General features: G+C 43.1%; 1 protein-coding gene across 5 annotated transcripts in view; it reads right to left on the reverse strand.

Moving 5' to 3' along the window:
- Positions 1–1,237: 1,237 nt before the first annotated feature.
- Positions 1,238–12,835, reverse strand: part of uckl1b (uridine-cytidine kinase 1-like 1b) — a 56,764-nt gene continuing 45,166 nt past the window's right edge. For 4 of the 5 annotated variants that reach the window (XM_029723865.1, XM_029723860.1, XM_029723863.1 and 1 more), the window contains exons 8-15: positions 11,645–11,664; positions 9,932–10,030; positions 6,207–6,300; positions 5,492–5,554; positions 5,021–5,143; positions 4,760–4,867; positions 2,998–3,154; positions 1,238–2,903 (exon numbers count right to left, since the gene is read on the reverse strand). In XM_029723865.1, the coding sequence (XP_029579725.1) occupies positions 2,824–2,903; positions 2,998–3,154; positions 4,760–4,867; positions 5,021–5,143; positions 5,492–5,554; positions 6,207–6,300; positions 9,932–10,030; positions 11,645–11,664 (744 nt within the window). In that variant the 3' untranslated portion in view covers positions 1,238–2,823. The remainder of the gene's footprint in view (positions 2,904–2,997; positions 3,155–4,759; positions 4,868–5,020; positions 5,144–5,491; positions 5,555–6,206; positions 6,301–9,931; positions 10,031–11,644; positions 11,665–12,835) is intronic. The other variant, XM_029723862.1, reaches the window with a different exon arrangement.

The following is a 12,835-nucleotide window of genomic DNA, read 5'->3' on the forward strand; positions in this document are numbered from 1 at the left end:
CAGAAACAACACAGTAATAGATTCTTACCAAAACATTAGTAAATTCTTACTGCTGCTGTCCCATGCACCATCTTGTTCTGGATCTGCTCTGATACAGTCTGATCTGCTCTAGACCAGTCTGATCTGGATGGGTCTGATCTGGTCTGGACCAGTCTGATCTGGACGGGTCTGATCTGGTCTGGACGGGTCTGATCTGGTCTGGACCAGTCTGATCTGCTCTGATCCAGTCTGATCTGGTCTGGACCAGTCTGGGCCGGTCAAAGCACAGTAAAGACGTTGCTAGTTTTTCTGTTTCTCTCCGCAGTACTGGGCCAATGTGAGACAGTGTTTCATGGGCTGACAAACCTGAGTTTGAGGACAAATGAAAGTCTTCTCTGTTCAAGCAGAAAAACACATACATAGCCTACACACACCTTCATGAACACACAAAACACACAAACAGAAAATACTCTATCCTCTTTGTCATTCTGGCTCTTTCCACCTTTCAAACTATTCAGAAATATCTAGGTGTATAAATAATTTACTTTCTAGGATGCATCAGCATTAGTGAACACCGTCTCACAGACTCAGACTCTCACCGCACCACTTTAGCATTAGCCACCCAGATACAAACACCCTGCCAGCTAACACATTAACCAAACTAACAACAATCATACAAGTCAGTCTGTTTGTTTCCCCCTCGTGCGTTCCCTTTTATAGCAAAAGGAGAAACAAGGTAAGAGTGCCAAGTCAAGCCTGTAAGACGGCTTTGAGACTCCCCACTCCCCTACTTACCCACGTGGCAGTTCTTCTTACTCCTGGATCCCGACATCTGCAGACTTCACTAGTAGTCACTATGCCTTACTCATCTCATAAATGTTTCATTCGCTTACTGTCCTGTCTTTTGAACTCGTCACAGCAAAAATCTGCACCTCCGAAGGGCAATGGTAAGCCTATACTTTGAGTATGAAATAAACCAGCAGGCTAGAATGACACCAACAGGTTACAGTTGAAGACTGGAGACTAGATTCACAGGGCAGCTAGGAGGTCTTATAGCTACCCTGCTACTGCATCTGTGATCTCATCAGGCTCCTGCACTGCCAGTGGGGACACAAAGCACCCGCCAAACACTCACACACACACACCTCTTTCCTGTTTGTGACTGGTGCTGGTTGTGATACATTTTCCATTACATCTCAATAGATGCTGTATGTTAATAACCTAGAATCTACACAAATAAATAATTACACAAGACATATTTCAGCTATAGTACTGGTATGTATATGGTTAATTTTATTGTGGTCTGCAGAATCATGAAACCATTATGTGACAACATTTTAAAAGCTCAGATCAAGCTTAAATTCAATTTAATTTCCATAAATTAATTTCAATGTAGACTAAAATTCAAAACCCATTCCATTTCAAACCCTCCAAAAACTGAATGATGTAGGCTAATTATAAGCCTATGCTACCTTTAAAATTCCCAAATGTAATAACCTGATTAGAATTTCATAAAGCTCTTAAATCTGTTCTATGAATAATATTAACCTACACAATGTTGCGCCATTTGTCAGACAGCCCTACCTTGCAACCCTGGCGTGGGAGTTTTACCTCTGCTGCAGAGGTGTCTTGGTGACTGTCCTCACGACCAGGATCCATCTTTCCAGGGCACCACGGTAGCGCTCATTAGAACAGTAGGCCTATTCTGAATTGTAAAACTTTTTTGTTTTATAGCCCATTAGCCTACCGTTTAAGTCAGTGTCATCCTATATTTAACCCACCGCCGTCTTGGTGTCAGGGGTGGGTTAGTGATGAAAGTGATGGAAGATATCAAGGTTAGTTTCCATGAGAAGAGGACAACCACCATATCCTTCCTGTATATTTTCTCTGTCTCTCTCGTCTCTATGTTGCAGACAAAGCACAAATTAAATGTAGGCCTAGGTGGTGAAGCCTACGCCGATATCACTAGGAAACATTAAGCATGACAACAACAGGTGTAAGGCCTCATTATGATAGGCAGCATAGGCCCAGAATCATACCCAGACAGAGGAACCTTCATGAATAAAGTGCTGATGTTTAAGGGCAATGAAAGCGGTCACGGCTAACCGAGCTGTGGGACATGAGTGGAGGAGCCACTCACAGGTAGACTAGCAGGTAGATCAGGATGTGGGAGTATATTTAGGCCTTGTTGTGAAAAGAGGACTAAGTGTTAACATTTTGCAAGACTGTGGTTTGGTCAGTAGCTACAAAGCAGAGAAGAGGGGAAACCAGAGAGTTAAAAAGTTACGCCTACACAATTTTCCGGTGAAGTGTTCCTTGAAAGAAAGCACTTTCTATGAGCAGAGAGAACAAACAATATGGCTGTGTATTTTTTGGATTGCATTCTGAAAGGTTAATTAAGCTCTGAGAAAGAAATAAAAAAGTGTTTTGCATTTAGCTCTTATTGAATGTTGTAATCCACAGTTAAAAAGATGAAGGTTTGGACCCTCAAAAAGCACAATTCAAACGACCAAAAATATAATATTTTACAAACCAACATTCACATTAAAAAAAGTACTACATTTTCTCTTACAACTGTCCCACAACTGCATTGGCATAAAACTCAAATAGAAATATACAAAAACTGGATGTATATAATGTATATATTAATTGTCCTTTGTTAATCTTTGACTCATTTTCTGTATCTCAGTGAAATTCAAGGTGCTCTAGTACTCCAGGGTGTCTTCTTTGGTCCCCAGAATAAGGGGTGTACGTAGCTGCCCAGTGGGGTGAAGAGCACATTCCTCAATCACCCTCCAAACGGCGCACCCCTGAATGATTCAAATGGGTCTACCAATTATCCCGTCAGTAACTGGGCTCATCCATCTCCTCATCGCTCCATTCTGGGGGTGCGTCCGTGCCAAAGTACCGGTCACCGAAATTTCCTTCACACAAGAGACAAACAACAGCAGAGATTAGAGTTTGAAGCAGAGCACGCGCACACACACACACACAAACTTCCTTTCTCTCTTTTCTCACCTATGCCGGGTATGATGTGGAAGAGGTCGTTGACCTTCTTGTCGACGGCGGTGGTGATGATTTGGACCTGAGGGAAGGCGTAGGCCACAGAGTGAACCCCCATCTCAGCCATCAGCAGAGACACCAACAGGATCTTCTCCTCCTGGACATCATGGTCCTACACAAGACACACAGACAGACACGGAGAGAGATGCATCATCAGATTCCATCAGAATCACCTACCAGTAGGACTCGTATGGCCATCATGCCAGCAGCATCAGTACACACGGTGCAGTCCATCAGAATCACCTACCAGTAGGACTCATACGGCCATAATGCCAGCAGCCCCAGTAGACACGGTGCAGTCCATCAGAATCACCTACCAGTAGGACTCGTACGGCCATCATGCCAGCAGCCCCAGTAGACACGGTGCAGTCCATCAGAATCACCTACCAGTAGGACTCGTATGGCCATCATGGCAGCAGCCCCAGTAGACACGGTGCAGTCCATCAGAATCACCTACCAGTAGGACTCGTACGGCCATCATGCCAGCAGCATCAGTACACACGGTGCAGTCCATCAGAATCACCTACCAGTAGGACTCGTACGGCCATCATGCCAGCAGCCTCAGTACACACGGTGCAGTCCATCAGAATCACCTACCAGTAGGACTCGTACGGCCATCATGCCAGCAGCCTCAGTACACACGGTGCAGTCCATCAGAATCACCTACCAGTAGGACTCGTACGGCCATCATGCCAGCAGCCTCAGTACACACGGTGCAGTCCATCAGAATCACCTACCAGTAGGACTCGTACGGCCATCATGCCAGCAGCATCAGTACACACGGTGCAGTCCATCAGAATCACCTACCAGTAGGACTCGTACGGCCATCATGCCAGCAGCCTCAGTACACACGGTGCAGTCCATCAGAATCACCTACCAGTAGGACTCGTACGGCCATCATGCCAGCAGCCCCAGTAGACACGGTGCAGTCCATCAGAATCATCTACCAGTAGGACTCGTACGGCCATCATGCCAGCAGCCTCAGTACACACGGTGCAGTCCATCAGAATCACCTACCAGTAGGACTCGTACGGCCATCATGGCAGCAGCATCAGTACACACGGTGCAGTCCATCAGAATCACCTACCAGTAGGACTCGTATGGCCATCATGCCAGCAGCCTCAGTACACACGGTGCAGTCCATCAGAATCACCTACCAGTAGGACTCGTACGGCCATCATGGCAGCAGCCTCAGTACACACGGTGCAGTCCATCAGAATCACCTACCAGTAGGACTCGTACGGCCATCATGGCAGCAGCCCCAGTACACACGGTGCAGTCCATCAGAATCACCTACCAGTAGGACTCGTACGGCCATCATGCCAGCAGCCTCAGTACACACGGTGCAGTCCATCAGAATCACCTACCAGTAGGACTCGTATGGCCATCATGCCAGCAGCCTCAGTACACACGGTGCAGTCCATCAGAATCACCTACCAGTAGGACTCGTACGGCCATCATGCCAGCAGCCTCAGTACACACGGTGCAGTCCATCAGAATCACCTACCAGTAGGACTCGTACGGCCATCATGCCAGCAGCCTCAGTACACACGGTGCAGTCCATCAGAATCACCTACCAGTAGGACTCGTATGGCCATCATGCCAGCAGCCTCAGTACACACGGTGCAGTCCATCAGAATCACCTACCAGTAGGACTCGTATGGCCATCATGCCAGCAGCCTCAGTACACACGGTGCAGTCCATCAGAATCACCTACCAGTAGGACTCGTACGGCCATCATGGCAGCAGCCCCAGTAGACACGGTACAGTCCATCAGAATCACATGGTCCTCACCGATGTCCTTAGGCAGACGCAGGTAGTGCAGCTGAGAGGGAGGGAGGGGACAGGGAGGAAAGAGGGGATGAAGGGAAGAATGAAAGACAGACAAAAAGGCTGTAACTATTCCTCCAACTTTTCCCTAGTCAGGTCCCGCGGTCCTACTCAAAGCTTCAAGCATGTGTGTTTTCCAGATCCATACCTCTGGTTCTCCTGTGTCCTGGTTGGTCTGGATGAGGATCTTACCGATGCGGACATCTTTACACACTGCCCGGAGAGCTGGCTCCATGGTCTCTCCCGCTCGCAGGATGGACACTCCAGTGATCTATGGAAAACCAGAAGAGAAACCAGGTTAATGGATTTATAATATACTGACTGACAACTGAGTACAGTACATTTAAGAACAAGAACTTGATAGCAGTAATACTATACTGTTCATCATGACAACACTGGCTGATAAATACACAGGACTGAGTTAACATCTAACAACAGATGAAATATGCTATTATATAAAGCTAATTTGAATCACACAGATTGAGTTTTCTGATCAGAGGGAACAAGATGGCTGAAATGGAGAGATAGAAACAAGTGAATAGGAAGGAGAAAGTGAGAGAGAGAAAGTGAGAGAGATGGATAGAAAAACAGGCAGGAAGAAAAAGAAAGCTCAACTCACCCTCTTCCCGTGGAAAGTCCTGCCTTCATAGTCCTCTCCCTGCGGTGTTTGAACTATATGGCTCTGTGGAAAGAGAGAGAGAGCGAAAGAGAGAGAGAGAGAGAGAGGAGGATGAACTTATGAGTACAGACCTCAAAACAACAAGCCCATGGTGCGTGTTCAGTTGGCCACATTTACATTTTAGTCATTTAGCAGACGCTCTTATCCAGAGCGACTTACAGTAGTGAATGCATACATTTCATACATTTTTTCTCCGGCCACACTAAACAATCAATAAAACACTTATTTACTCCAACAGCTCTAGCTGTAGTGGGTGGTACATACACAGTGTACTGTAGTTGCTGTGCGATTCAAGTGATATGGTGTGTTTTTGCAGTCGCGGTATGTGTGTCTTTTTGGTTTTATAGTGAGAACTTTCCACTGCGGTGGATTGACAGTTTCCATACTCCAGAGGCCAGACTCTCTTTTTCGCTCTCTCTCTCTTCTTTTTCTCTCTCTCGCACCATCTCGCAATCTTGACCTCTCATGCTCTTTCCATCTCTTACACTCTCTTTCCATCTTTCTTACCCCCATTTTTCCATCACTCAATTCTTCTCCCTCTATCTTTTCATCTCTTTCTAAATGAAACTACATTCAAATACGCTCTCTGGGTATGAACGTTAAGGTACAGTAGAACAGAGCAGCCTCTATCTCTCTGTCTCTCTGTCATACGTACCTCTGAGGGAAGAAAGGAAAGCGCTCGTTCAATCAGCAGACGCATCAGTCTCTTCGAGTAGAAGATGAACTCATCCCTGCTTGTCTCTTTGTTTCTGGGCAGAAGAAGTAGGACAGTCAGGGACCAGACAGATAAAAGACAGTCAGGGGCCAGACAGATAGAAGACAGTCAGGGACCAGACAGATAAAAGACAGTCAGGGGCCAGACAGATAAAAGACAGTCAGGGGCCAGACAGATAAAAGACAGCCAGGGACCAGACAGATAAAAGACAGTCAGGGACCAGACAGATAAAAGACAGTCAGGGGCCAGACAGATAAAAGACAGCCAAGGGCCAGACAGATAAAAGACAGCCAGGGGCCAGACAGATAAAAGACAGTCAGGGGCCAGAAAGATTAAAGACAGTCAGGGTCCAGACAGATAAAAGACAGTCAGGGAACAGACAGATAAAAGACAGTCAGGGGCCAGACAGATAAAAGACAGTCAGGGACCAGACAGATAAAAGACAGTCAGGGGCCAGACAGATAAAAGACAGTCAGGGACCAGACAGATAGAAGACAGTCAGGGGCCAGACAGATAAAAGACAGTCAGGGGCCATACAGATAAAAGACAGCCAGGGACCAGACAGATAAAAGACAGTCAGGGACCAGACAGATAAAAGACAGTCAGGGGCCAGACAGATAAAAGACAGCCAAGGGCCAGACAGATAAAAGACAGCCAGGGGCCAGACAGATAAAAGACAGTCAGGGGCCAGAAAGATTAAAGACAGTCAGGGTCCAGACAGATAAAAGACAGTCAAGGAACAGACAGATAAAAGACAGTCAGGGGCCAGACAGATAAAAGACAGTCAGGGACCAGACAGATAAAAGACAGTCAGGGACCAGACAGATAAAAGACAGTCAGCGTCCAGACAGATAAAAGACAGTCAGGGACCAGACAGATAAAAGACAGGGGCCAGACAGATAAAAGACAGCCAGGGACCAGACAGATAAAAGACAGCCAGGGTCCATCATCAGATACCTGATGATGGTGCGCATCCCCTGACCTGGGCTGTGTTAGTAAAATACCTGACTAGTAGTATAGTGGGTTGTTCTACATTAGTTCTAGAGGTAGTTATACTAGTAGTATAGTGGGTTGTTCTACATTAGTTCTAGAGGTAGTTATACTAGTATTATAGTGGGTTGTTCTACATTAGTTCTAGAGGTAGTAGTTATACTAGTATTATAGTGGGTTGTTCTACATTAGTTCTAGAGGTAGTAGTTATACTAGTATTATAGTGGGTTGTTCTACATTAGTTCTAGGGGTAGTTATACTAGTAGTATAGTGGGTTGTTCTACATTAGTTCTAGAGGTAGTTATACTAGTAGTATAGTGGGTTGTTCTACATTAGTTCTAGAGGTAGTTATACTAGTATTATAGTGGGTTGTTCTACATTAGTTCTAGAGGTAGTTATACTAGTATTATAGTGGGTTGTTCTACATTAGTTCTAGAGGTAGTAGTTATACTAGTATTATAGTGGGTTGTTCTACATTAGTTCTAGAGGTAGTTATACTAGTAGTATAGTGGGTTGTTCTACATTAGTTCTAGAGGTAGTAGTTATACTAGTAGTATAGTGGGTTATTCTACATTAGTTCTAGAGGTAGTTATACTAGTAGTATAGTGGGTTGTTCTACATTAGTTCTAGAGGTAGTTATACTAGTAGTATAGTGGGTTGTTCTACATTAGTTCTGGAGGTAGTAGTTATACTAGTAGTATAGTGGGTTGTTCTACATTAGTTCTAGAGGTAGTTATACTAGTAGTATAGTGGGTTGTTCTACATTAGTTCTGGAGGTAGTAGTTATACTAGTAGTATAGTGGGTTGTTCTACATTAGTTCTAGAGGTAGTTATACTAGTAGTATAGTGGGTTGTTCTACATTAGTTCTGGAGGTAGTAGTTATACTAGTAGTATAGTGGGTTGTTCTACATTAGTTCTAGAGGTAGTTATACTAGTAGTATAGTGGGTTGTTCTACATTAGTTCTAGAGGTAGTTATACTAGTATTATAGTGGGTTGTTCTACATTAATTCTAGAGGTAGTTATACTAGTAGTATAGTGGGTTGTTCTACATTAGTTCTAAAGGTTGTTATACTAGTAGTATAGTGGGTTGTTCTACATTAGTTCTAGAGGTAGTTATACTAGTAGTATAGTTGGTTGTTCTACATTAGTTCTAGAGGTTGTTATACTAGTAGTATAGTGGGTTGTTCTACATTAGTTCTAGAGGTAGTTATACTAGTAGTATAGTGGGTTGTTCTACATTAATTCTAGAGGTAGTTATACTAGTAGTATAGTGGGTTGTTCTACATTAGTTCTAGAGGTTGTTATACTAGTAGTATAGTGGGTTGTTCTACATTAGTTCTAGAGGTAGTAGTTATACTAGTATTATAGTGGGTTGTTCTACATTAGTTCTAGGGGTAGTTATACTAGTAGTATAGTGGGTTGTTCTACATTAGTTCTAGAGGTAGTTATACTAGTATTATAGTGGGTTGTTCTACATTAGTTCTAGGGGTAGTTATACTAGTAGTATAGTGGGTTGTTCTACATTAGTTCTAGAGGTAGTTATACTAGTAGTATAGTGGGTTGTTCTACATTAGTTCTAGGGGTAGTTATACTAGTAGTATAGTGGGTTGTTCTACATTAGTTCTAGAGGTAGTTATACTAGTAGTATAGTGGGTTGTTCTACATTAGTTCTAGGGGTAGTTATACTAGTAGTATAGTGGGTTGTTCTACATTAGTTCTAGAGGTAGTTATACTAGTAGTATAGTGGGTTGTTCTACATTATTTCTAGAGGTAGTAGTTATACTAGTATTATAGTGGGTTGTTCTACATTAGTTCTAGGGGTAGTTATACTAGTAGTATAGTGGGTTGTTCTACATTAGTTCTAGAGGTAGTTATACTAGTATTATAGTGGGTTGTTCTACATTAGTTCTAGAGGTAGTTATACTAGTAGTATAGTGGGTTGTTCTACATTAGTTCTAGAGGTAGTAGTTATACTAGTAGTATAGTGGGTTGTTCTACATTAGTTCTAGAGGTAGTTATACTAGTAGTATAGTGGGTTGTTCTACATTAGTTCTAGAGGTAGTAGTTATACTAGTAGTATAGTGGGTTGTTCTACATTAGTTCTAGGGGTAGTTATACTAGTAGTATAGTGGGTTGTTCTACATTAGTTCTAGAGGTAGTTATACTAGTATTATAGTGGGTTGTTCTACATTAGTTCTAGAGGTTGTTATACTAGTATTATAGTGGGTTGTTCTACATTAGTTCTAGAGGTAGTTATACTAGTATTATAGTGGGTTGTTCTACATTAGTTCTAGAGGTAGTTATACTAGTATTATAGTGGGTTGTTCTACATTAGTTCTAGAGGTAGTAGTTATACAGTATGCAGTGTGTAGTTCTACATTAGTTCTAGAGGTAGTTATACTAGTATTATAGTGGGTTGTTCTACATTAGTGTGTATACAGTATCCAGTGTGTATACAGTATCCAGTGTGTTTTCAGTATCCAGTGTGTATACAGTATCCAGTGTGTATACAGTATGCAGTGTGTATACAGTATCCAGTGTGTATACAGTATGCAGTGTGTATACAGTATCCAGTGTGTATACAGTATCCAGTGTGTATACAGTATGCAGTGTGTATACAGTATCCAGTGTGTATACAGTATGCAGTGTGTATACAGTATCCAGTGTGTATACCTTATTATGGTGTGCATGCCCCTGACCTGGGGCGTACTCTCCAGAACACTCAGGGTCTGGGGGAGGGGCTGGGCCTGGTGGGCAGAGGCAAGGGCCGCCCTGTAACCATAGCAACCAGGAAGAGAAAGGGCGGGTGGAAGTAAGAGCACTGAATAGGCGGCAGGGTGCATACATACAGTCACAGGCTTGAAACACACGCATACAAAATAAGCAGACACCAGCGCACACACATCTATGCACACACATACACACACATATCTTAAACAGTATTCATCACACTGCTGTTAATATTGATTAGTGGGTAGTAGAATTCTAAAAAACACACAATAAAAACACACTAGATTAAAATAGGCAGAGCAGATACAGGTCAGTTAGCATCACTGAACGGAGACTGTACTGTCTGCCTTAGTGGGATTATACAACAGTTTTAAGAGACAATCACAGAGAGCGTTTGACGTTTTTAGCTACTGTTTTGGTCTCAGTGCAGTTAGATTCTACAGTGAGTGCTGAAAGACTAATTCATTCAACAACTAATTCATTCAACATTGATCAATGTGCAATAAATTAAAGTGAAACTAGTCAGGAAACGTTGGATCAAGTGTCCTCTGGTGCTAATGGTGGTGTAAATACAGTGATTTGGTTCTGATTCATTTGAGACTCTCAACACGTAATCTGAGGAACATGAAGAAAGCCGTGTTCTCTTAATTGTTCTCTTTGTGTTGTTATAATCCCATGTGATTCATGGGATTACACACATACAAACACAAGTTTTGTTCTTCTATCCTTGTGGGGATCTAAAATGAATTTCCATTCAAAATCCTATTTCCCCCAATCCCTTCACACTAACCCTTATCCTTACCATAACCTTAACCTTAACCCAAACCACTAACCCTTAACCCTAATTCTAACCCTAATTGTAACCCTAACCCTAAACTTAAAATAGCCTTTGTCCTCATGGGGATGTGGAAAATGTCCCCACGAGAATGTTCCTTGTTTTACTATCCTTGTGGGGACTTTGGGGTATTTTAGGTCTCCACAAGGATAGAAGAACCAACCAACCAACCCACACCCACACCCACACCCACACACCAACTCAAAGAAAGCCCAACTCCTCAATTCAGATCAACACAGGCTGATTCAAAGAAAAAACGATCAAACTAAAGTTATGGACTAGAATCTGACTTTAAAACATACAGCACAATGAGTTCTGGGCTGCGTTCAGTACAAAGAAACGTAATACAATATTCGACTAAATGGAAACAGTGCTGTTCTGAACAACCAGTTGAAAAACGGGGAGGGGTTGGGTTGTTGGTTGGAGAATGCTATCAGCTGCCCTTTAAATGCGTCACTTATTGCTTCAAGCCACATCCCACCACACCCACCAAACGGAGCAAACGTCCCTCAAATTCTGTTCAAGAAAGTTGAAGAGCACTTTGGGGAAACGTGTCGTTCAGTACAAGCGTAACGTAGCAAGCGCAACGTTACGCAGCAAATGTTTAAGCAAACTGAACAAACCTCTGGTCTTGCCAAAGATTAGAATTGAGGTCATGCAAGCTTTGAGTTGAGTGATATCACATTAAATCCCCACACTCTTAAGATACAAAGACCACGCTGTCATACCATTTCACTCTCTAAAAACAAAACTCTATGGGATACCGAACTTTAAAAGAAAGAAAATGCAAACACAGATAAATCATAAGCAAATCTGCTCACATATCCCAGCGCAGTTTCCTCTATGGAGAGAAGAGGGTTTGGACGAAACACAATGACACACACAGACAGAGACACACAATGACAGAGACACACAACGACGACAACAGAAAAGAGGAAGAAAATAAAAGAAAAAGACAACATCTGGTAAATAAAGGGATGGATAAAGATATGATCATGTGATACAGTGATGTGTGTGACAGCTGAATCCGCTGTGAGCAATCCTCACACTTCCTTAGACCAAGACAAATTACCATACAAAATTGCTAAATCATCTTTTTCATGAACTTACAAATAATAGTTCAACTCGGTTAGTCCACTCAGTAACAATGGTCACTACAATTCAGCCAGCGGTTGTGGCATTGTGTGTCGTGTGTACACGTGGGCCGCTCTCAGGCTGGCTTTAGCTGTCACACCTACACTGTGTCTCTGCAGTATAGAGGTAAAGCACAGAGGTATGACTCACAGCTCAAAGGCCCTGACACATCCTGTGTCTAAAGACAGACACCAAACACACTTCCTCTCTCTCTCGCTCTGATCTGCTGTGGCCGACATACTCAATGGAAGAACTCAGCTTTTAATAATAGATATAGAAAACCCGAGGTTTTAGATTTTGTGATAATAACGGTCTTTCTCTATCTCACACTCTTCCTCTCTCTCTCTGGAGCTGAGAGGATGGGTCAGTGAAAATGTCTCAGTAGATTATTTTTAGACACAGAATGCAGCGGGTGGTTGTGTGTGAGCCATCATGTATGTAAGGTAGAGGAAAAAACAACATCCTCCAATCAACTGCCTGCTGCACATAGAAGCGTTAGAAACACAGAAGTGACGTGTGGTGTGTCTGTCAAAGGGCAGAGTCTCTCAAATCTCTGCTCACTCAAAGCTGTTTTTGTACCGCATGCTTTAACAGCGTATGTGGTGTCACACGTGGTGACATGCCAATTACTATTGCTACCTGTAATGGAAGACTCATTTCTCATCGATTCTGTTACGTCCTTCACTGTACTGTATGAGTCATTGACAAGGTGGGCTCCTGGGGTTGATTCTGAGTAACAGCAGCAAGCAGTTGGAGAGTGAGGATGTTGGCTTCGATGTAGAAGTTGCCCGTAACCACATCTGGGAACAGATGAGGATATCTGACCCAGGATCAGTGATTTAGGGCAACTTCTACATACTCATGTTTTGTGCCCCCCT

The sequence above is a fragment of the Salmo trutta genome, chromosome 30, assembly GCF_901001165.1.
Source record: "Salmo trutta chromosome 30, fSalTru1.1, whole genome shotgun sequence".
Lineage (NCBI taxonomy): Eukaryota > Metazoa > Chordata > Actinopteri > Salmoniformes > Salmonidae > Salmo > Salmo trutta.